The sequence below is a fragment of the Callorhinchus milii genome, unplaced genomic scaffold (assembly GCF_018977255.1).
Source record: "Callorhinchus milii isolate IMCB2004 unplaced genomic scaffold, IMCB_Cmil_1.0 Scaffold14, whole genome shotgun sequence".
NCBI classification, from domain to species: domain Eukaryota; kingdom Metazoa; phylum Chordata; class Chondrichthyes; order Chimaeriformes; family Callorhinchidae; genus Callorhinchus; species Callorhinchus milii.
In genome coordinates, this window is record NW_024704755.1 from 12172416 (window position 1) to 12197668 (window position 25253).

A 25253-nucleotide genomic window follows, 5' to 3' on the forward strand; every position below is an offset into this window, starting at 1 on the left:
CGGCCCCGCCCCCCCTCGGCCACACGCAGCCATTCATGAATTCCAGGAGGCGGGCGGCGTCAGCGCCGTGACGTAGACGCCGGGGCAGGCAGTGAGAGTGAGTGAGTGAGTGAGTGAGTGAGTAAGTGCTCACTATCCTCAGCCCTTCGCTTCTCCCCACACACACACAGTCACACACAGTCACAGCAGCTACAGGGAGGCAACGAGGGCTACCACCCACCCACCCACCTGCCTGCGGAGTCTCAGCATCAGTGCATGGTCCCAGTCACTGCAAAGCACACACACACTCTCACAAGCCCCCACAAGCACAAGTGAAGACCATGTCCAAGCATCACAGGACGCCGGCCAGAACTGTGGACAATGTTGTGGAAGTGAAGAGCAAGGTTAGGCTCATCATTCCCACTGCTGCTGCTTCTCCTCTTCTCTTTCTGTCTTGTGCATTTTCTCTCTGGTTCTCTTTTTTTTATATATATATACATACACACACACACACACACACACTGCTGGTGTGTTGTCCGGCGATTTCTTTCTTTCTTGGATTGATTTGGTCCTTATGCATTTCTCGATTGATTTTTTTTTGGAGCAGCTTTATTCTTTTTGGATGGGTTTTCGTGCGGACCGCCGTGGGATGTTTTTTTTTTGCAGCAGTGTTAGGGTTATGTAACGTTGCAACAGAACGAATCTTGGTTTCAATCGATCTCTTTTTTTTTCTCTCTCTCTCTCTCCCTCTCTCTCTTCCCCTCCACCCCTCGTCCTCCTTTTTTTTTAAAAATCCTCTGCGTCGGGCTGGTATGTGTATTATTTTTTTTTGGGGGGGTGGGGGGTGTGGGGGGTGAGTGGGTACCGCATACAGCAAAAGCTAAGACGCGCAGAAGCTTTGGACTGAAATTGTTCAGCTGTTTTGGTGTCAACAAACCTCACCTTCGTTACCAGAAATCGAAGGCATCTTATGTTGTGGGTTAAAGAGGGGAAGGAAGGAGAGAGAGAGAGAGAGATGGTATTACCGGTGGCGGATGCTCTGTGTGTGTGTGTGTGTGTGTTTCGATCATTTCTCCCCTTTGGGTCCTGTGTGGAGACTGAACGCTGATGGTGTCAGTTTTGACGCCACCACATTGCCATATTTCACATCATTAAGATGCGAATTATTGGAGCCATATTTAACGACGTTACGCGGTGGCAGAGAGGAGTGTGTGTGTGTGTGTCTGTGTGTGTCTGTCTGTGTCTGTGTGTGTCTGTCTGTCTGTGTGTCTCTGTGTGTGTGTCTCTCTGTGTCTGTGTTTGTCTGTGTGTGTGTGTGTCTGTCTGTGTCTGTCTGTCTGTGTCTGTGTGTCTGTGTGTGTCTCTCTGTGTGTCTGTGTTTGTGTATCTGTGTGTGTCTGTGTGTGTGTGTCTGTGTGTGTGTGTATCTGTGTGTGTGTGTGTCTGTGTGTGTGTGTGTCTGTGTGTGTCTGTGTGTGTGTGTCTGTGTGTGTGTGTGTGTCTGTGTGTGTGTGTGTGTGTGTCTGTGTGTGTGTGTGTGTCTGTGTGTGTGTGTGTCTGTCTGTGTGTGTCTGTGTGTGTCTGTCTGTGTGTGTGTGTGTCTGTGTGTGTGTGTGTGTGTGTGTCTGTGTGTGTGTGTGTGTGTGTGTCTGTGTCTGTGTGTGTGTGTGTGTGTGTCTGTGTGTGTGTGTGTGTCTGTGTGTGTTTGTGTGTGTGTCTGTCTGTCTGTGTGTCTCTCTGTGTGTGTCTCTCTGTGTGTCTGTGTTTGTGTATCTGTGTGTGTCTGTGTGTGTGTGTGTCTGTGTGTGTGTGTGTCTGTGTGTGTGTGTATCTGTGTGTGTGTCTGTGTCTGTGTGTGTCTGTGTGTGTGTGTGTCTGTGTGTGTCTGTGTGTGTGTGTGTGTGTCTGTGTGTGTGTGTCTGTCTGTCTGTCTGACTGAGTGACAGACAGTTGGCCGCTTCTCTTGTCTGAACCGAGCACTTGCGAAAATAAAACGCTCTTTATATTAAAAAAACGTGTCATTTTTTTTTAAAAATGGGGAGAGAGAGGGGGGGGGAGAGAAGTGTGTGGGGAGGGGGTTGGAGTGTGTGTGTGTGGGGGTGGGGTTGGGGGGGAAGTCGGTGATCTTTTTTTTAGGGGGAGTGGGGGGACATGATCATGATGCATCTGGTGCTTGGAGTTGGTTTGCATTCACGTATAAAACCTGTAGGTGTTGCGACTCATTTATCTCTATTCTTTTCTCTCTTTTTTTGGTCCAAAATCCCCCACCACTCCCCCCCCCCAATCCCCCACCACTCCCCCCCCCATCCCCCACCACTCCCCCCCCATCCCCCACCACTCCCCCCCAATCCCCCAATCCCCCCCCCACCACTCCCCCCAATCCCCCCCCACCACTCCCCCCACTCCCCCCCACCACTCCCCCCACTCCCCCCACCACACCCACCACTCTCCCCCAATCCCCCCCACCACTCCCCCCCAATCCCCCCACCACTCCCCCAATCCCCCCCCACCACTTCCCCCCAATCCCCCCCACCACTCCCCCCCAATCCCCCCCACCACTCCCCCCAATCCCCCCCACCACTCCTCCCCCAATCCCCCCCCACCACTCCCCCCCAATCCCCCCCACCACTCCCCCCCCTCCCCACTCACCAACCCCACACAGTTCGACGCCGAATACAGAAGGTTTGCTCTCAAACGCACGAGGGTGGGGGGCTTTGAGGAGTTTTACCAGCTGCTCCAGGCTGTGCACCAGATCCCCTGTGTGGACGTGCTGTTGGGGTACACCGACATCCACGGCGATTTGCTCCCCATCAACAACGACGACAACTACCACAAAGCCGTGTCCTCCGCCAACCCCCTACTCAGGGTTATCATCCAGAGGAGAGGTAAGTCAGCCCTCAGCATCAACTCAGCATCAGCACGACTACAACAACAGTATATACGCACATTTTTTTTGTGTGGGGGGGTGGGGGGGGGACATAAAAACTCTCAACCTTCATTTAATCAATCATTTATTTTGCCAGTTGGGGCGAAATGCGTTTTGTGGGATATTTCATGTTCGAGACTTTTTTTTGTACTGTGGGAGACATATGATATGATACGTGAGAGAAATATGATAAGGTCCACTCCACCACTCCACCCCATCCCTCCTCCTCCCCTCCTCCTCCTCAAGTATTTGGCTGAAATGGCCATCAACATGTTATAAGTGCACAGGCCCTGTATGCGTCTTGTTGTTTGGGGATATTAATTTATTTTGTAAAGTTTGTTAATGAGATTTATTCCGGTTCCTAAGTCAAATGCAAAAACACACACACACAAACACACACACACACAAACACACACACACACACACCGACACACAAACACACACACACACAAAAACACACACACACACACACACACACACACACACACAAACAAACACACACACAAACACACACACAAAAACACACAAACACACATACACACACACACACACAAACACACACAGATCCGTTTTTCTACCTTTAAAAACATATATAAATTTATATTCTGTGGAAGTGCATGAAACCTGTGTATGTGTGTGGGGGGGTTGGGGGTTGGGGTGGGGGAACAGCACAAGTGTCAAACCGAGAGGCGTTAGTTTTAAATGGCAATGCTAATCTAAACAAGTTTTCTGATCGCTCTCTCCTTGAGTGCAGCTATATATATTGAGTACACAGCAAAGGCGCACCGCGAGTATCAGGTTTGGGTGAAAAGGGGATTATTGCAATTGAGGTTTTTTTGGACTGGGAATTGCAAATGAACTTGTTCTGCGTTTAACGTTGTGCTGATTTACCACAATCCTATTGATCAGGGTAAAGGTGTATTATATGCTGGGAAGGGAGAGAGGGACACTTTATATATATATATATTGTATATATCTTTATATATATATATATTATATATATCTTTCTCCTCTGCCCCCCTCTTCTCCATGTCACTACTACAACAACAGCTTGCAATTATATGGCACCTCTCATGCACAGTAACGTCCCAGAGCACTTAAACCACTGTGTGTAGATAGTCTCCAATATCTTATCTAAGTGACCATTCCCAATCTGATGCTCTCCAACCTGGAGGCATCAACGTAAACGTAATTTCCATCAAGGGGGTCACTGGACAGGTGTCAGGTGTGACAATATTAGTTCTGTTGTTTCTCTCCTGTTTCATCAGCTAACGTTAGCACAGATCTGGAATTACCACCTGTGATCTTCTGGTGAGGTGATGCTTCCCTCTCTCTCCCCTCCCCCTCCTCACTGTGCTTACGATTACCTCCTCTCTCCCACCCCGGTGTCAGGCTCCACCACTCCGAGATGCTTTATATAAATACAAGTTGATGTGTGAGAAATTACTCTCTCATTTACTCGCCTCTTTCTGGGTCCTGCCTAGCCGAGATTATTGTGAAAATTTACAATATTTCTTTTTTTTCTTGCTGTCGTTGGTGAGTAATAGAATAATTGTCCCTCCAACTACCTTCTTCTATGCGATCACTTGGGGAGATCCGACTGATCCTGGTCTGGTTTGTGTGCGTACTGATTGTAACTTTCCAGCACACAAATCAATGTGCCTAATATTATCTCAATATTGATTCTCTGCTTGTACAAGGTATCTAAATAATGTGTAAATTCCTGGCATATACTGGTATCCCTCAGAGATTTTTAGATAGCAGAGGTTATCCTTCAATACTCACTTACTAACTAACCGGTTAAGATAAATGTGGAACAACTGATCTTCCCCCTCTGTGGGGAAGTGTTGGGTTGAGACCAGTGGTTAAGGGTGAGGGATGGTGGGTGGTGGGTTGGGGGTGGGAGAGAGGGCACAATCTGAATTAGAAACCCATCTTTCGCCAGTCTGTCCAAGGCATCTTGTTGCAGCAATCTCACACTTTATAACAGCAATAGTAACCCTTCCCATGTAAATGGATACCACCACCACCAACAAATCACATTTGTATAGTGCCTTTCACATTGGATCAGTCAGGGATTTGGACTCGAGCTGGAGGTTGGGATCATGAGGGGTGGAAGACAGGGAGGGTAGGGGTAGGAGGGTGACCGAAGGCGCAGTTGAAGAAGAGGATGAAAATGACCAATGTCCTGTGTAAAAGTGGAATTCAAATGAGTTGTATTACGTGACCATTGATAGATATCCCTGCTATTTCTTCTATATGGGGTGTGTTTGTGTCTATTTCCTATTTGCACTTAGGTTGAGTTATGTCTTCGAACCTCGTAACAAAGCAATCCCCAAATTACATCATATAAAATAAGTCTAACATTCGATATATTCAACACATCCTGAGGTTTCAATGTTCATTCCCTAAAGATAGGTATCTCACTGCTCTACAATTCTAGTTCCCTTCCACCGCCACCCCCCTCCCCCACCAAAGTTTCTGGGGTTTGCAATAATTAAGTGGGATAAAAGACGCAAATACAAATCAGAATTTTGCTGGGAAGCCTAAAATAGCCTTTTGGGATTGTATTTCTCCCCAAACTCCACATCAGGAAATAGTGGTTGCGATCTGAAACAGATTGCTTGAGTGTGGTGTATGTGTGTGTGTGTATATATATATATACTCAAGGGTTATTGATCACTTGAATGGATACTTTAAATAAACGCTGCTGGTTAAGGCAGGATTATCATTATGAAGGTAGAGTTGAAACCCTGCGCTGTTCCATGGTTTATGCTTTATATCTGATATCCTGCTTTATATCCACTGACCTCCCCTTCCCCCCCCGCCCCCCACCCTCCCCGAGGATAGTCGCTAGCTGGTAATTTGACAGACTATAACCTTGTGAAAGGCATGCTTGCCGCTCTCTTGGGCAGGTTTCATAGAATTATACAGCACAGAAGGAGGCCATTCGGCTCATCATGTTTGTGCCGGCTCTTTGGAAAGAGCTATCCCAATCAATCCCACGCCCCGCTCTCTCCCCATAGCCCTGCAAACTTGTTCTCCCCAAATAATTATCTACCTCTCTCTTAAAAGTTGTTATTGAATCGGCTTTATACAAGTTTAAATGTTGATAAACAAGTCTTGAATAAATACCAATTCCCTGCAATGTATGTTTCCCAAAAGTGTTAATGTTTGCTTAAATGTAGCAAATGTCATTTTGGGTAGGAATTTGTGTCTATATAGTGAGAAGGTTATGTATTGTTTTGTACCATTGCTGTTCTGTGTTCTAACCATACTTTCCAAAGATAGTGTGGTTTATCAGCTCTCACTGTTGTGCTATAGGTTTCAGATAGCTGGGAAGGAGACTCAGTGGAGTCCCTCAATGGGTTAAATTACATTTGAAGTAAAGTGGAGTCCTGTAGCTCAGTGGTTAGAGCACTCGCTTTGCAAGCGAGAGATCTGAGTTCAATTCCAGGCAGAGGACGAAACCTTGGGCAAGTTTCCTTACTCCACACAGAGCCTAATAATAATCCCTCCAAAAAAAAAAACAATAATAAAAAAAATTGGTCATTTTCAATCTACAACTGTTTGTGGGACATTGCTGTGCGCAATTGGCTGCCGCGTTCGCCCACAAATATACAGTCAATTCACTTTACATTGTGTTCTGTGAAGCGCTTTGGGACGTCCTCCCGACGTGAAAAGCGCTATATCAAATGCAAGGATTATTATTATTATTATTATTAAAGTTTCCTTCCAACACAAGTCTGTATGTTGCTAATATCTTGATGTAGTCTCGTTTAATTGTTTTGACATTTTACAAGCTTATTTTCCTTTAACTGAGCGTTTCATTGTTGCTGCGGGTATATGTTGCCCTGGTTTTAGTAGCTAAACAAATGGCATGTTGCCAAAATTTAGGAATACAGTGATTAATAATAATAATAATCCTGGCATTCATTAAATAAATTAATTAATTAAATCAATTTATTTATTGATAGATGTTCAAGAAGCTCATTTGCTAAAAGTATAGGTGCAATAATGGACACCTCTTATCCCACCCAAATAGGGTGATCTTAATTAGATTTTTTTTTAAAAAAGTAGGTCTATTTCTGTGACGTGAGCTGACGGAGAGGCAAGGAATTCTCTCTTGAAAATGTTGCGGAACTGGTTAGAAGGAATTCCTTCAAAAGTCAGTCCATTACTCTGCTATACTTAGTCATCCAGGTGAGTGGTAACGTATTGCTACACCCTGCTCTTGGTGTTAATCTCTTTATCAATCTGGGTATCTGACACATGCAAGGATTGGTGACACATGCAAAAACCCTTCACTGTGTTTGAGTTTCCAATTCCTGCTCTGTTTGCCAGTGCCAAAGATTGCACCAACTACAACGTGCATTTATCTGACACTTTTTACCTACGTAACATTCTGAAGTGCTCTTGAGAGCGAGTGCAGTCTCTTTCTGAACAGACGTGCCTGCGCACACAGAACAGGCACAGATTTCTAAAGCCAAGTAATTAGGGAGCCCAAGTTGTGCATCGATGATCCTTCTGAAATACAGGTCACTATCCAACTAGCCTTTATTATTATTGGCTTGCTGGGTTACTGAGAGCTGAGTGAGAATATCGTCCTCTGTCAATAAAGTGCTAATTGAGTTGACCAGTCAACAATATTTCTTTGTTGAGTATTCCATCCAGCTCTGTTATCGTAGTCCACTAAAGTTCTAGCTACTGTGCTATTGCATCAATTGCAGACAATACTGAGTGACTAAACTTAAAAATATTTTAATTTTTAAAATATCGGTCTGTACGTGCAGCACTTTTCTGTTTCTTCTGTTCATACTATTATAGTTTACTTGGGACTTTCTCATTTTGTCTGAAACTAATTGACACCATTTAGCGAATTGGAAAAGTATTGACTCAGCTGAAATGGCCAGAATAATTGTGTAATTATTGATCCACTGCAGGGCTGAGGAAGTACTTGCATGAACAGTAAGTCACAGAGATGAAACAATTATCTGCAGCTTGAATGAAATGTGGTGATCAAGGCTGAAGGCTTCCTGATGATATAACTTTCCCCCTCCCCTCCCCACCCCGCCCCCCTCACACACACATACACACAAACCTGGCAGCCTCTAACCTTTTAAAACGTGGATTATTAAAGTACGTGTCCAGCATTGTTTAGTTTGCCAGCTTAGAGCAAGCCAAATTGGCAGGTTGATGCTGATCTTCTCTGATCAGCATAAAGGATCCATTATTGTGTTTGGTTGCCTTTTAATTTCCATTGTTATGGAATTAAATGTTTCTCCAATCTTTATATTTGTTGTGCCCAATCTCAGCCACCTTTTGCTAAGTACTAGATAATTATTTGGGGAGGACAAGTTTGCAGGGCTATGGAGAGAGAGCGGGGGAGTGGGATTGAATTGGATATCTCTTTTAAAAGAGCCGGCACAGACATGGTGGGTGAAATGGCGTCCTTCGGCGCTGTATAATTCTATGATTCTATGAAATTCCAGTGATTTACTCTTGTTCCTCTAGCTCTGCTGCTTTGGCCTCTAATTCACTATTTTCGTCCTGGAACTGTGACTTGCCATTGCTCCACCACTCAGTACTTCCTCCAGGTATTTCCCTGCTGGACTGTCTGGGTTTTATTAACAGCAGAACAGGGAAACCCTTGGAGCCCAATCTGCTCTATAATACCAGCAACAATATTCCGAGTGTATGTGAATTTTCAGCAGCTTCATGTTGTTCGCTTTGTAAGACGTGCCTATTGTGTTTTTTGTTGGTTTATTGGTAATTGGAGCTTTAAGCCAGCTAGCAATCTACAGACCCCTCCCTCCCTGCCACTTGCCCTCAGCCAACTTCTCCCTCCTATCTACAATTTTTTTATTCATAACAATAATAATAATCCTTGCATTTGATATTTCATTGATGTCCCAAAGCGCTTCACACAATATACTGTAAAGTGAATGGACTGTATACTTTGTGGGCAAAACGCCTAGATATAGCACTTTTTGTCCGGTTGGAAACCAAAGGTACAGATATCATTTGAGATACAAAATCTAGTGGCCTGGTTGAGTATCAGTATTCTAGCATTGTAGTAACTGAGCTGCTATATAGCTTTTAGTTATTACAGTAGCTGTTATTTGTAAGATTTCATCAACCATACTCCATTGGCAATAAATGATATATTGACATCAGAAGATGTCAGTTCAGTTGCTTTTGACTAATTTCACCCACATTTCACAAAATACAGTCAATACTCTTCACAGCATTTGTTTTGAAGCACTTTGAGATGTCTCAAAGACATGGTAAGGTGCTATACCAAATGCAACAATTATTATTATTTCCAGAATGGGGAAATTGCCGTACAAGAACTAGGTCTGACTGAATTAATTCCGGTTTATTTGGATTTGCAGACCTGTCAACGACAATTAGCTATCAACACTGTGATTCCATTGTGGCCACAAGCACAGCCTCTCAGGCCGATCAATGCTTTGCACATAACATTGTGCACAGTCTGTTAAATTTGTTGCTATCGTAAAATTAACAAAGTCAATGCTTCTCAATATAGTGCGACTGTGTGAGAGGCTTGTAAAGTGTAACAGTTTTCCAGACTGACCTGAAGGGATTTGAATCGGTTGAATTTTTTTAACAGTTCAGGGATATTGAAAATGCTGTTTTTTAAAATGTGAAACAATAGTTAGCTTTGTGCATGTGGTGACACTAATCCAGTCTTCTGCAAGGGCTAATTTTTATAGGAATCTGAAAGTAATGGTCCTCGATTTACACTTCTCACATTATGCTGGTATTTATAAGGCAGATATTGATTAACATGCCTGCCATACTTTAAATATTGGAAGAGCCAATATTTGAGTATCATCTGCGTATCTTGCCCCCACATAGTAGCCGCTGCATTATCCATAAGGACATAAATGTAGCCATACATATGGTGTACAGACCCCTCCACGTTCAAATTGATTTGCTCCCTTACCTCTTGTTTACTCGAGGTTACACAAAGTTGTACATTGTTATTGAACAGTTAATTAGAAGGTGTCTTCTGAGCTGTGTGTATAAAGATTTTGGTCACATTGTGTCCACTGGCACTGACCTGAATCAATATCGCTTTGTGGAAGCAAACATTCCCAATTGAGCTGTTTAAAAACAGATTTCAACTGATGATGTAACTAAACTGTTAGAAACTATTCACGGCAGTTTGCCTATATAGGGAAAGATAGCATCAAGTATCGGTGGTGATGCAACAGACCTCGATAAGGTTCCTTCGGAGTTTCATATCATGCTGTCGAGACGTCTTGCTGTGAATTGTGCTACCATTTGTGAATTGTATGGATCGCTTTTCTGGGAGTGATAATTCCTTCAAAAAAAAAATAATTTGGTCACTCAATCCACGACTGTTTGTGGGATACTGCTGTGCACAATTGGCTGCTATGTTTTGCTCACAAATTGTACAGTCAATTTACTTTATATTATAATCTGTGATGTGCTTTGAGGTGTCGCAAAGACTTGATAAGGCTTTATAACAAATGCAAGGATTATTATTATTACTATCTGAGCCAGGATGACGCAATAAGTGTCTTGTGTTAAAATGTTTTGAAGAACTTCAGCTTTCTGTAAAATGTGATTAACGACTGTATTTGTAGGTGAAAGAGGCAGCCAATTTGCAGTGTCCCATGAAGTGAACCATAGTCTTTTATCTGGGTTACTGTTAGCCAGCACACCAGGAGAAACTCCTTTTTCCTTTTGAAGTGTACGATGGGATCTTTAACATCCACCTCAGCAGGTAGTTAAGATCCTGGTTTACCATCTCGTCTGTGGGACACATCTTCAACAATGTGTGTCAGCCTTGATGCTGTGAGCATAAAGTCCTGATGTGGGGCTTGAAGCCCAAACCCGTCTAACTTGGAGGTGAGGGTGTTGAACCTAGCTGAAGTTCTCTGCTAAATAAATGGCCATGTTTTAAAATCTGACCTCTTAAAAGTTCATTCTGGGGAAAATGAACTCACTTTGTACTGTTTCTCTATATTTGACACTGTTTCTAGTTTATATCATTTACATTTTTTGAACTGGCTACCCTTCTTTTCTCCTGAAATCTGGAGTGGAAATCTCAGCGTGGTGATGGGTTTCCGAATGTGACCATAAAAAACACAGATAAGGGATAAATGAAGTGCAATGAATAGCACCTTCTCCTTTGAGACTACTGTTCTGAATGACCCTACACTAAACCTTAGGGACTGGCGCCACAGCAATCCCTCGGACTCAATCAGGCCAGTATAATTGAATCTCCTCCCGTTGGTTCTCATCAGTGCATTTGCACTATACAGTGCAATTGCAATTTGGCATCCTCAGTACTAGTTTTGCGTTAATTGCAATCGCTGAGCCACTCTACAAAAACTCTGGAGTTTGCACAATTAAAATTGTATTACTAATTAGGTTGTGTGAATAGGATAAGATTTTTAAAATAAAAACTAAACTGGGACCAATCTTGGCACAGAATGGTCTTTGTCTGTTTACGAGTCTGTTGGCATCATTGGTATTTTGATCCAGAACAAGCTGAGAGCGTAACTCTCCTGACTCCAGAGCATCTACTTGTTTCGATATATTTATTTTTTGGTCAGCTGGGTGTCTGACATCCCCAAGCTTAAGAGAATCCAAACCAAGCTGAGGTTTCCACGCATCCCACCTACACATGGAATTTCCAGAGACAGATTGTTGGAATGGAATGCGCTCTCTCTCCCTGGAGGGCAGTATTCCCGCTTCCCTAATTCTGGAATGTGTTAGGCGCAGGTTGCCAAGACCCAAGGCTTGGGGACCCCAGATTGTGTGTTGGGGTAACTGCTGGAGTCTAACCAGCTAAAACTGCATGTTGCTGTCTGGCAAGTTTTCCTGCTGCTTGCCCAGATTTAAAGTTGGTTTTGTGACTGTAAAGCATTAGATGCTGTTTATGTAAAAAAAACCTAGGTGTTTGGCAGCGATAGTGTGTATATATTTAAGTGAACAACAGTGGGCAAACAACCTTTTATTGAACTATATTGGGTCTACAAATCAGTAATTTTACAATGAATTAATTTATTTTAACAAGGCTGAGATGTGCTATGACCTGGATTTGCAAGTCATCAACACATTTCCTTGCCAGCAACACTATCAAATTGCTCTGAATGAAAGTCAGCTCAGTATTGACAGAATATGTGTTTTTTGCTGCATTGTCAGATGCATCTCAGCACCTTTAACTTTCACATGTCCATCAACTGAGAGTTTGATGCGTATTGAGACACGGTGATAATTGAATCCAGGGACCTATATGGACAGCTGGGAAGCACAAATGCTGATGTGCCGTTTCAGATTGCTAGCTCGAGAATTCATGTAGTTAATTTTTTTGTGTGGAAAGTCCACAAATATTCCAGGAGGATGAGGAAGCAGGGTGGATAATTATTTGGAATGGGTTTGGGTTTAATTAGTTTTAAACTCATGATTGCTCAAGCAGCTAACAACCTGACATAGTATATTTGTGAGAATCCAAAATTCAGTTTCACTTTTTGCCACTTTGTCAGTGTCAGGAGCTGATCTGAAGTTGAAAGGCTGTTGCTGTACGAGACTGAGAGGTTTTGCTTTGAATGCATTTACCTTTTTGTTTTCTAGCAGAATCACCCAGTTCAGGAAGTTCCTAATGTGTGGTTAGGTAATCTTACCCGGGGTGGTGGGTTCAGCGTGCCTGAGCTAAAGGAAAAATTCTGACTTGGTTCCTGCTTCGTTTCAATATCCAATTGCAACGACTGGGGGAAAAAAATGCATTTTTTGTAGATATCAAGGTCAGGACTGGTTTTGGCTCTGATGCCTATGTAGTTAGTTAGATAGCCTTCTGACGTTCAATGCCTTTTTTCACGGATGACGAATAACCACTTAGATGAGGTACCAGAGAACACTCACTACCCATAGTACCATACTCCAGGACACAACAATGCCTTCACTAAGGGTAATGCAAAATACTCCATATTTCACATTGCCACATTATCGCAAGGTGCCATTGTGAATTTACACTTTTCCCAAAGTACTGATCGCAATGCATCCTGCCCCCACCCTCCCCCACACACACACCTTCTTATGGTAATTTTCCTCTGGTTACTTGGATAATAATCCTTGTGTATGACATAGAGACTATAATGTCAACGCCTCACTTCATAAGTAACTCAGTATAGTGTCTATTTATGGAATAATTAACTGGCTGTTGCCTGTCTCATGGTCATTCAGTTGAACACCATTTTTTATTCCTGCAAATAACTTGTGCATAAGGTATAGTTTGTTAGTTTTATTGTTTCTGCCTCAACAAACTAATCTATTCCACTTTTCTTTAATATGCAAATTGATTGAATCCAATCCTATTTGATTTGAATGTGAGGTAAAAGTGTTGTTTTAATCTGATCTAATGGGCTCTTGTGAATGCAGCTTTCCATCTCCTGCCAGGTTATCAGATGAGCTTGTCCTCAGTTAGCACTGGCTTTCCTATTAATGAAGTAATTTAGCTACAGTTTCCCCCACTGATTCATCATGTGAAATCCAGGTTTGCAATTCAAGATTGCAGTGGTATAAAGTGCATCTCATTATGATTTGATGTTCTGGTCCATGTTGATATATTAGGCCTTTTGGTTTTCTGGCCAAACACAAGGAAGGTCCAAAGGGGAATCTTGCTTCCTTTACTGCTATTCTCTGTTGTGGATGGATTCCTGTCCACTTCTGCAGTGGTTGATAATAATAATAATTCTTGCATTTGATATAGCGTCTTATCACGTCTTCAAGACTTCTCAAAGCGCTTCACGGAATAAGCTGTAAAGTGAATTGACTGCATATTTTGTGGGTGAAACACTGATTGCTATGATATTGTTCAAATGAGACTTGGTGGGTGGATACGTGCGGCAAGTGGCGTCTTGCTTCTGCAGAGCGCTCCCATTGCTGCGTACACTTGAGGGTTGAGACCTGCAACTTTGCATAGCCCTCACTCTGCTTCATGTGAATTGCTGCAAGAGATGACCTACTGCAGAGTTTAAAAGCCCTTTTCAATTGAAGGAAAAAAGGCTCTTGTTGAGAGCTGTCTTTTTCATTCTTTTACAATGTAAAGTACCTGCCCTGTCAGTCCTATATATAGCATCTTCCCTTGAGCATGAGGATTTTTCCGGAGAACTGCTGTACTTGTAGCTACCGATTTGGAGTCTATTTTGTTTAACTGGAAAGGGGATACAGAGAGAGGGGGTTCACAGGACAGGATGGGAAGGAGTCAGCCTACAGGATACTGAGCAGGGACATTGCCGTGCCAATCAGCAGGTGCTCTTTGCTTTCCAAAACTCCTGTTAGCCAAGATTTTCTTCTGGCTGGTTTGGAATGCAGGAAATCTTGCGAGCTGCTCTTATTTCCATTGGTGTATTTTATTTCCCTCCCTCCACTCCCCCATAGCAACAGTTTGGAATAAAAAAAAAGTGTTTTTTTGCCAGAAATAGCAGCTGTTAGCTGAGGAATTTCATGGTAAAGCATTTAAGGTGTCATCTCCTCTTCACCCCCCCCCCCCCACCCAAAAAAAAACCCTCTTGCAATAATATCCTATTACAAATGCCTTTGTTGTAGCTTGTGGTTTGTATTTTAAAATTAATTTGTTTCTTTCCTTGGGTGGGGGGTGGGGGGTGCGGCAAGAGAGATATGGCCCCATAAATTATAATAAATATCACTGATGGCCTAACTTGCGTAAACACTTGGGGATTACTAATGGGTTTGGCTGCAGCAGTGGGTAATTCTTAATTTTTAGAGAGGAAAAAATTGTGCTAAATTTCAAAAGCATGTAATAATTTCAAGGACTCCCTTTCTCCCTTCCTCCCCCCCACCCACCTTCTTCCTCCCTCCATTTCCCAGAGGGACACAAGCTACACAAGCCAGAAAAATTATAGGCTTGAATCGTTGCTGGTCTCACTCAGTGCAGCAGTCAGTGTTACAGTTCACTTACTATGGAGTAGTGGGAGGGGGTACAAATTGGCCACAGTGACTACTCCTGTTGGCTGGAAGGTACATGTGGACTTTGGGTGAGGATTCGATCGGGCTTGGCTTGATTGCCTCCATTTGCCTTTTAACCTCCATCCCATCTTGACTATCCTCCCACACTCATTATTTATTGCTCGCATATGAATAATGGTCATTGGGACAAGATACTGGAGGGAGACTGTAGAGAAAGAAACTAAAATCTGTCTTCAGAAGGAGAGAAAAGATTGTCGGACAAAGGAACTGATCGACTGTCTGCTCCCTGAGATGGCTTTTTTTTCTTTGTTACAATTTACACAAAAGCAATTTGTGAACTGTGGAAAAACCGAAAGAAGCATTTTTAAATGGATTCTTCCCAAGACGCTGTTATGTGCCGGTTGATCATCTCCTGGTAATTAAATAGTCATTCTGCTGTCAGAATGGGATGAATTGTGCTTCCCAAAATGACTTCCTAACTATCAAATGTTCCGTGCACATATTGAGTTGCTTCAGAGTTCCTGAGTAATAATTTAATCTTGAACCTGAGGAGTGCATCCAGTCTGATCTATAATTGTTAGTAACATTTATGGCTCGCCAAATAGGAAGTCCTCCTACAGCAAGTCATTATTTCATTGTGGGCTTTGCATTGGCACCGCGCTATCCGTGGGGAAGGCAAGGAAATTCACCGTCTCTAAATCGGAGAAGCCCACATGACTTCATTCCGCCTGCATTTGACCCCTCTTTACACTTCCATTTGACAGCTCACTCAACCGGAACAATAGCTGATATATTACATGGTCTTTAAGAAATTGTAACAATGAGACAGCATTTAGTGCCTGTGCTGTTCATATGACTGCAGGGTCGAGCTTGTTTGGCTTGTGCCTCCTGAGCCTGTGAAGAGGAATGGAGGATGCCTTGGCACGATGGATTGGTTGCCTGCTCCATAATTTACTTATTTATGTGGGTCCTGCCAGTGATCTCTTTGCACGCATGTTCTTGGCTGGAAAGTGTGTGGGCTGCGGTGTGTAACCTTGCGTGACATTGCTGTATTCGACGATGTTCACTTAGCTTGGCAGGGAAGGCAGTGAGGGCACTACAGCAAATGGCAACAACTTGACCCCAGGGCAGCATCAGGCAGTGAGAGGTCCAGCCTCGCATACACCAGCTTGTTCATTTTCCACTTGGTGGTAAAGTAAGCAAAATGTGGTGTTCCGTTCTGATTCAGTGGCAGCCAAAACAAAGCCACGAGCTTGCCCAAGTGTGGAGTTTTTGTGAGTTGTGGTGAAAACCTTGTTTTAAAATGCAGGGAATGATCTAATCTAAACCATTTTTTAAAAAAAAGTCTTTGTCCCTTTTGCAATTGTCAGTAGTAATAATAATAATAGTAATCCTTGCATTTGATATAGGATTTTATCACGTCATTGAGATGTCTCAAAGCGCTTCACAGAATATACTGTAAAGTATATTCTGTATAATTTGTGGGCGAAATGCGGCAGCCACTTTCACACAGTAGTGTCCCACAAACAGTCATGGATTGAGGGACCAAATTATTATTTTTTTTGGAAGGGTTTATTACCCTGGAAAGTGATCTGCCAATCGACTAACAACCGGTTTTCTACTTACTGCTAGGTAAACAATGGCATGGAGTAAGGAAACTTGCTTAAGGTTTTTACCCCAACCGGGAATCGAACCTAGGACCTCTCGCTTGCGAGGCGAGTGCTCTAACCAATGCGCTACAGGACTCCACACACTGAAAATGTGGTCTTCAACCTGCGCCAGCAGAATATCGAGTACAGGCTGGCTTGAGTTTGTGTTGAATGCCACTGTTAAGCCAGAGTAGCTCCTCTTTTTATCTGACCGCCAGCCACTGTCGATCGTGAATAACATTCCCATAAAGTTGAGCAATCCTTTCAGTTTGAATTGCTTGTGACCTGTCCTGCGACTCATCTTGGTGGATGTATGTGGGTGTGGTTTTGGGGTTAGCGTCTGAGCAGGTCACATTACCAGTTATTAGATCGGTTTAGACTAACGTCAGCAACAAATGTGCTGGCCGATGTGTGAACCTTGACTCATGATTGAAGATGTTCTTTATGTATAGCTGCAGTGAAGCTTGCTTGATGAATTGGCCCATTACGTCAGATTTCATAGACCAATCCTGTTGTAGTGCAAAAGGAGAGGTGCTGACGGAGGACCAGTAGGGTGTGGTGAGCTCCAAGTATCCAGTTGGCAAAGCTGTGTTTCCCTTTATAGATCTCTACTTTATTGTGTCAGGAGGTGATTGTTTCAAAAATAGTGGTTCTATTTATTGAACGTAACTCATTTGTTGCTTAACGTTGCATTTCTTTGCAAAGCAAGCATTTTTTTAAAACTCACTCCAAATATTGTTACTGTCTGTACGGTATCTTCTCGTGATCTAAAATTCAGCATGCATCCTGTAGGTCAGGGTAACTCGAGGCCAAGTCATGAACACGAACTACCTATTCAGCCCGCTCACCTTAAGACATAACTTTCCAAGTATCAATCTGTCCCTTTTACATGGGTGTCATCTGTTTTTGAACCTTAAAGGAAGAAATCTTGGGAGTAAACTCGCGATCACTGAGTTGTACAAACATGTTCTAGGAAACGCATATATATTTAGCTCTAGATGGATGATGGGTATTCTCCTGTGGTTTAACCAATAAGTAATTGAGCAAATGTGCAGGAATGGTTGTTTAAACAAACTGAATTCCAGAAAACAAGTTTTTCTTGCCAGTGGTGCCGGTTCAGATATAGACTCTTGTTTAGTAACTTTTTTTCAAGCTTTTGGTACATTGATTGCAACTCGGGAGTGGACCAAACCTGTCCATTCATCAGTTCAATTCAGATTATGACCGTTTTGTGATGCTTAATTAGTTGTCGAGGCTTGAGCTGGTTGGTGGAGAGGCAGAGCAGCAAGGGAAGCCCACATGAAGTGCTTTCTCTAGTACTTTGATGAAATGTAAATAATAGCTGAACTTTAGGTGGGAGGTGGAGGTGAAACTATCTCATTATTCTAAACCACTTGACCCAGGTTCCCACTCTTCTGTGATGTTCTGTGGTAGTGAGTAGGTTATAATTTCTTTTGCTTCTGGGTTGTAATATTTTTGTATCTAATAATCCTTGCATTTGATATAACGCCTTACCACATCTCAAAGCGGTTCACAGAGTATATTGTAAAGTGCATTGACTGTATTTTTGAGATGTGTTGCTGTGATGAAACGCTGTTCTCGAGTGCAGTGGTGATGATCAAGTGCCCCATCGCCACCAAAACAAATAGATTCCCAAATCAATTTCTCACAGCAATTCTCTCCAAACGGCCATATATTCACTGAGTCATTTAAAATTTGGTTCCATGTAAATATGAAGGTTAAATAGCAACAGCTCGTTCTACTTTATTCTCAACAAGTCAACCCAGGGTTTATTTCTAACTAGTGGGTAGTATTGTGGTGCTGATGGGGCGTTGGCTGCGTTGGATCACCAAATGGATGGCATTTGTGGAGTGGTGGAATGTGGGTTACGACTGCTGTTCTTGTTTTGCTTTTCAACCTGCCTGCCCCCTCCTGGCAGAGACGCTGCTTGCTGTGGGAAACATGTGCTGGAGGCCAGGTGCTTCCCCCATAGGAAGGGGAGGGAAAAATCAAGGACTGACGGTCCCCTAACTAGAACATTCTGTTCACTTCCCTGTGGGTGTTCCAGACTGGCATCAGTAGAAGCCAAGAAGCTGTTCTTTTTCTCTTTCTGTCTCAGGTTCTCCTGCAGTTGGTGTTGGCAAAGTGATGGGGAATGTTGTCTTTTATTAATAAATAAAAGCTTATAGAAGCTAATATTATCCAGGTGGGATGTCTGTGTGGCTGAGGCACTGATGCCCTGCCTGTCTTGCCTTGTGAAGTGCATATTGTTGGTGCGAGATGTGACATCTGCCTTCAAACATGAACTTGTGTTTTGGTGTGGCAGTGTTCTTCGGTTGTAAAGTTTTTAACCTGCAGTGAATGGGATTAACTGTACTAAATCCAGAACACATTATGAGCTTTAAGATTTTTATGCCTCGTTATCTCTGTGGTTTCACAGCCGATTGAATAAGAGGTTGAATAGCATCCTTCTCACTGACTTCCAGTAAAAGCACTGGTAACAGAAAAGCTATTAATCCTTTGGCTGTTTGTGGGACATTGCTGTGTGAAAATTGGCTGCCACATTCACACCACTTTCCAGTAAATCCTGTGAAGCGCTCTGAGATGTCTATAATAATAATGATATTTGATTTGATATAGTGCCTTATCGCATCGTTGAGACTCCTCAAAGCGCTTCACAGAATATAATATAAAGTGAATTGATGGCATATTTTGTGGGCAAAATGCACAGCCAATTGCACACAACAGTGTCCCTCAAACAGTCATGGATTGAGAAGCCAATTTTTTTGTGTGTGATAAGGCTCTATCAAATGCAAGGATTATTATACTGTTGGCTGAGAACATGGTATTGCCTTAGAGGGTAAAGCATCTAGGTTACTATAAAGCATGTAATTGCCATGAGTTCACTCAAAGGTCTTCAATATTTGGCCTCAGCGTCATTGGAGATGGTCCCTGTTTCAGTCTGGTTGAGGTGTGTCTGCTTGGCTTCAAAGCACACTCTAGTTTCCCGTAGAGTGGTTAGCCACACTTTTAGGAAGGGCTCTTCAAGTTTGAGTTATTTTACATTAAATTATAAATTAATACAACAAGAATTCTATTAAAGTCATATGTGAAGTCAAGAGAATTTCTCCTAATGCTCTGCCCAACAATCTTCCAGACCCAAATATAATGGTCATTCACTTTGTGGCTATTTGTGGAACATTCCTGTGTATATATTGGCTGCCTTTAAATATATATATATATATATAGAGAGAGAGAGAGAGACACTACTTTTCAAAGTAATCATGTGAAATACTTTGAGACATCTTGAGAACATAAGGACATGTCAAATACAAGGATTATTATTAGTTTTAGGAAATCCTCAAATGTCCTGCATGCTTTGATTGGGCAGACAGAGGCAGGAAAAATATATTTACTCGTCACCGCCCAGACTCTCTCTGACACATTGATTAATTTGGATGTAATTAGAATGTAATTCATCATAGTTTCCATTGACTGTGTGTGTGTGTGTGTGTGTGTGTGTGTGTGGCTCCACATATGGCAGATCTCTCAAGACTTCAATCCAATTGAATTGCCTATGAGCAGAGCCTTCACTGCAAAGTGTTTGGAGAACCATGGGGAATTGGAACGTAACCTGAAGAAATGTTGGTGAATTAAAATGACACCTTTTCCAGAAAGATATATCCAGTATCTACAACACAGGCACTTGAAACCTGAAAATAGACTCCATAAAAATGTAATGGAGGGAGTTTTGTTCCTTGATATTCAAAATGGAATGTAACCTTGGTGTGGGTGGATGAATGGAGGTGGGTGGGAGTGGCTGGGGGGTATCGGGGTGGGTGTATCGGTCGGGGGTGGGGGAAGTTTTCTTTTTATTTAAGCACTTTTCTATCAATTTGAGAACTGCTGTTGACTTTAAACGTGATGTAATGATGTCCATTTGTGGTTAGAATTAACTGGCTTTGTGCCTTGTTTAAGGAAGAGAATGAACGACCACACCATCAGATGGAAATCTCAAACCTATTCATTATAAAGACTTAAAATTTATGTGTGTCAGAAATTCCCTCCCAATTTGAAGCGTCAGGATTACAGGAGTCCAGGTTTCTGGCGTAAACGCAGAGACTTGGTGAATGGGTGTGCGTGAAGTGGATGTGGGGAGATTGTGTCTTGCTGCTCCCAAACTGATTGATCAGTCTGTGGTGATGGTGATCAAGGAATTCACATGAACAGCTGGTAAGTGACTTCAGGTCACGCTGTGCAATGCGAGTTTCCCTCGATTACTTTTATAACTTCAATGAAGAAATAGGAGTCCAACACGTCCTTCAAAAGGGAATCCTTTCAACAACAACAACAAAATTACATTTATAGAGCGCCTTTCACGTCGGGAGGACGTCCCAAGGTGCTTTCAGGTTAAAGTAGGTGGGAACTATTACCGCAATTTCCTCCTGTTGTAGGGGAAATGCTTTGAAATCTCATGAGGGTTCAGTTGATTGACCAAAGTGCACTTACATTAGACTAACAGATCATACAAGGCATTGATTTTAACAGCCATCCACCAACTATGCCCATCAAGTAAATGTTATGAGTGAAAGCAATGGTCTAGAGAGTGATTCAGACAGGCTACAGCTGTTATTGGGGGAGAAATATTTTGCCTCTTTCAGTTCTCTGGCACTTCACACTATTGGCAATTCTTCAAGTGCTGGGAGCCTAAACCATGGATGTTATTTCTGTGACCATGGACATTGTTCCAAAAGGGAGTCTGATGTATACATGAGGCAGAAGAGATTCGGAGGGTTGGAAGCTCATGTGGAGTGTAAACAATGGTACAGACTAGTTACGCCAAATGGCCTGTTTCCATGCTGTATCACTCTATGTAATTCACTCTATATATTCACTATGTAATGTATTTCTTCACTTTGAAACCACTTGGTCTTAAGGCTTAACCCCTGACCAGTGTAACTCTGTTACAAAACTAATACCATTATTCTTGCGGGTTTTAATGTCGGGAGTAGCTTTGTCCTTTACAGACAATCTGTGTCTCAAGCCTTTTCCTGTTGACTGCTGGGTCCAGGTTACGAGGCTCCTCTGACAAACATAATAAACCCTTCATCTGGCTTACAGCTGCTCCTCCTCATGACTGAACGATTGAAGTCGTCTCCTCTCGTTCCAAGTACAGAATGTTTCAAAGGTGAGCGAGTCCAACTTTATGCCAACATCCCAGAGGCTGTTAGTCCAAGTCCTGGAGTTACCATCCGTGTTTAACTTCCACACCCTGGAAAGAGCTTGAACGTTTCCTGCAATTGGAACGTTCAAACTTCAAAAAAAAATCCACTGTTTTTCTAAATGTAAATGTTTGGAAAGTAAAGCAACTCCACTTCCAAAGGTGCTAAAGTTCAGACGCCAGTTAAATCTGGGAAGCTGTGATGGGCTTCATTTAATTCCTCAATAGAGTAAAATCCACTGTTTTTTTTGAGTGCATTGGAAGCATCCCATAGAAAATAGGGCAGTAAAACTGGTACGGGACCATTGATGAAAGACATATCAAGCAATGTCTAATGCATTTACCTGGCTATTTGAAACACCAATTCAATGCACTGGGTAACTGGATACTTTAGCTCTCCTTGTGGGAGTTCTTTTCAGAATGAGAATCCATGTGAGGCAGTAAAGTGCCACCAAGGTGCCTTTTCCAGGATGGGCAAGAGTGGGAATTGTAGGACAAGTTATTTGGACCACAAACCTCGGTGTTGGAACAGGCTATCTCATCATTCACTCTGCAGTCAGTCAAGAACCAAAATAGTAAGTCATGCATCACTGAGTAAAAGCAATTTGTTATGGAGCCATAAAAGGCAAAATACTGCAGTGTTGCTGAAAATCTGAAATAAAACAGAACTCGCTGGGAACACGCAGCAGGTCAGGCAGCATCTACGGAGAGAGGAAAGTGAGTTCACGTTTCAGGTCGATAACCTTTCGTCAGAACTTGGACCGCTGATTTTAACCTTTTAAGATGGCTACAACTTGAAAATCTTGATACTCATTCCTGTAATCTTGTTGATCCCTCTTGTAAAATGTAATACTTTTGTTTGTAATCTAGAAGAGTCTACCTTTGATTTCATTTTGTGCAGGGGTAATTGATTAATTGATCGATTGCTTATTTTGATTTTGTTGGTGCCTGCTGGCCCTTTGTAAATAGTTCTCTTCAGTTCCCGACAGAAATATTAGTGAATCCTTGCGTAGCACGTTCCAGTAATGTTGCTGACTTGCGCAATATACAAGAATGTAGACGCATTGTACTTGTACTAAAATTTAACCTAAAGGGGTAACCTTTTCCCAATCAGGACAACAATACAATGTGCTTCAACTTCAAACATTTGTAATGCTTGATGCAGTGTGAAATTGTCCTTTGCTGAGATGATCTTTTGGTCACTCAATCCACGACTGCTTGTGGGACACTACCGTGCACAATTGGCTGCCACGTTTCACACACAAAGATACACAGTCAGTCCACTTGACAGTATATTCCATGAAGCGCTTTGAAACATCTCAACGATGTAATGAGGGGCTATATTAAATGCAAGTATTATTATTATTTACCTTCCCAATCTCAGTGATAGACAGGGCACGGGGTTCTTATTTCACTTCCTTTTTCCCCCTTCCCCCCCCAAAAAAACCCTCCAAATAGACAGTTGCAATCATGATTTGTCAGACTATTTGGGGTGGGGGGAAAGAAATGTGAGCTGGCAACTTTTCACACCTTGCCTCCAGCTCTTGCATTAAGTGGACAGAAGAAAGGAAAGGGGTATGCAGATCTCCTAAACTAACTAAACCAAAGCTCAGACCTGTAATTAACATTTCTTTGATGTTTTTAACTGTAAGCCAATTGCACACTTCACCAATTAATGATTTTTATGTGAATTCCCTCTCCTGCATGCAGCAGAACTACAGTAGTTTGAAATGAAAGCGTTCCTTTAAATTTCCCTTTCATATAAAAAAAAACTTTTTTGCTTGTGCATGGGTTGCGTAGAAACCAAACCATGTATGAGACGATCGTAGAGACAAGCCAGGACCTAACGAAAACAAATGGCACAGATTTATTGTAAATGAGAGAGTTCGGGAGAGAAACGATTGAATGCTTTCAATAAGGATGGATTATATTTTTAAAAATCTTGCTCAGCAGAGCTGCCAATATTTTTCCCCAAGTGGATGATCTCCAATCAATAATCATTTTTCTCAGTACAGTAGTAGAAATCCTCTTTCAATTCATTATGCTGTTCCCATCCTGGGAAGATGAGGTGTTGGTAGCACTCTCGACTCTGTGTCAGAAGGTTTAAAACGCATATCAGGCCGTAGAAGCCCCAATTCAAATTCTACCTCAATCTTAATTGACTGGCTGCCCACCCAGTCCCCACAGGCAACAAACCTTCAACCCTGCACTTTTTGTGTTGCTTCTAAAACAGATCTCCTTTTGAAACGTATTCATTTTTACACACAAGTGTTTGCAGGAAACCCCTCAATATGGGGGAACACTGGATCGGGCATGCGTTTCAATATGTGAAGAACGAGGAGAGAGCTATAATAGACACATAGTTCTTCGTGATTCAGATTAGCAATGCTTTGGGCTTCATCTGTTCAATCTGTAAGATGAGGTGTCATAACATTGTCATGTTTAACACCTGTTCTGCTGCAGTTCTATTCATTCAGCCCAAATGATACTTTTGGATTGATTAACTGAGTATTCAGTCTGAGAGGTTTAGGGGGTAAAGAGAAGTGTGTTGAAGGAGAACAATGCTCAGTATCGATGTCTCTGTTACTGAGAATAGTAACTGTTATAAGGGGTCAAGAAGATACTTGGCTAACCTGGCAATGAGACTTTGTAAACTGAGCTGATGAAAGTAGAAGCTATTGCATCAAATGATTGTACTCGCTTTTCATCTGGCTAAAAATGTTTATTTATTTTCTTAAACATTTTTCTTATTCACGAGGTTCTGATGAAGGCCTTTCCACACATTTATCCTCATCTTCCGAATACCCTCTGCCGAAGTCAGATGCCTGGTGTCTCACTCCCCTCCAATATTTATTTCCAACTAGATATTCTGTGTGTCACTGCAGGTAATGACTGGTCATAAAACGTAGTGGACAGATTCCAATGCATCCCTTCCTTGTGTCCTGAGACAGAAGTTTACAACTGGGCTCGCTGATGGCAATCAGATTGAGAACCTTTGCGATCTATCCGCTTCTCTTCTGTTTCTCCCCATGATTGAGATCAGTTGTTCCCCTAGCTATGGTTGCAGATCAGAAGTTAAATAAAAGGGCTTTCCTGTCCTTTGTCGATGCTGTAAACTATGTGCACAACCAAATTCCTGTTTGACCTTCCATTCTCCCATCCCCTCATTTCACCTGATCTTGTTGTCTTATCTCTCATGATAAGTGTTTAAATGGTTTATTTTACTTGTCTTGTGGGATAACTCATGCACAATATTTATTTTTGAGTCGGTCTCCCTTTTAAATGGACTCTTCATTATAGACCCCTACATTATTCAAGTGCACATTTTAGATTTTACTGAAACTTTACAAATATGATTCTTCTAGTTTATGCATCATGGTATATAAATTAAACATTGCTTTAAAGTTTTTTTCGAGGCTTTTGGTTTGATGTACTATGTATTCAAAAACTTAACATTTTTCTATAAAGTCATTTAAAAAAAATCTCTTGA

The 25253-nt window shown here is 42.3% G+C and overlaps 1 protein-coding gene across 1 annotated transcript in view; it reads left to right on the forward strand.

Annotated features, from left to right (window-relative positions):
* Positions 1–158: 158 nt before the first annotated feature.
* The window catches only part of pard6a (par-6 family cell polarity regulator alpha), a 52708-nt gene continuing 27613 nt past the window's right edge, over positions 159–25253 (forward strand). Inside the window, 2 exon segments of the mRNA XM_007889510.2 lie at positions 159–383; positions 2642–2864. Coding sequence (XP_007887701.2) covers positions 321–383; positions 2642–2864 — 286 coding nt within the window. The 5' untranslated portion in view covers positions 159–320.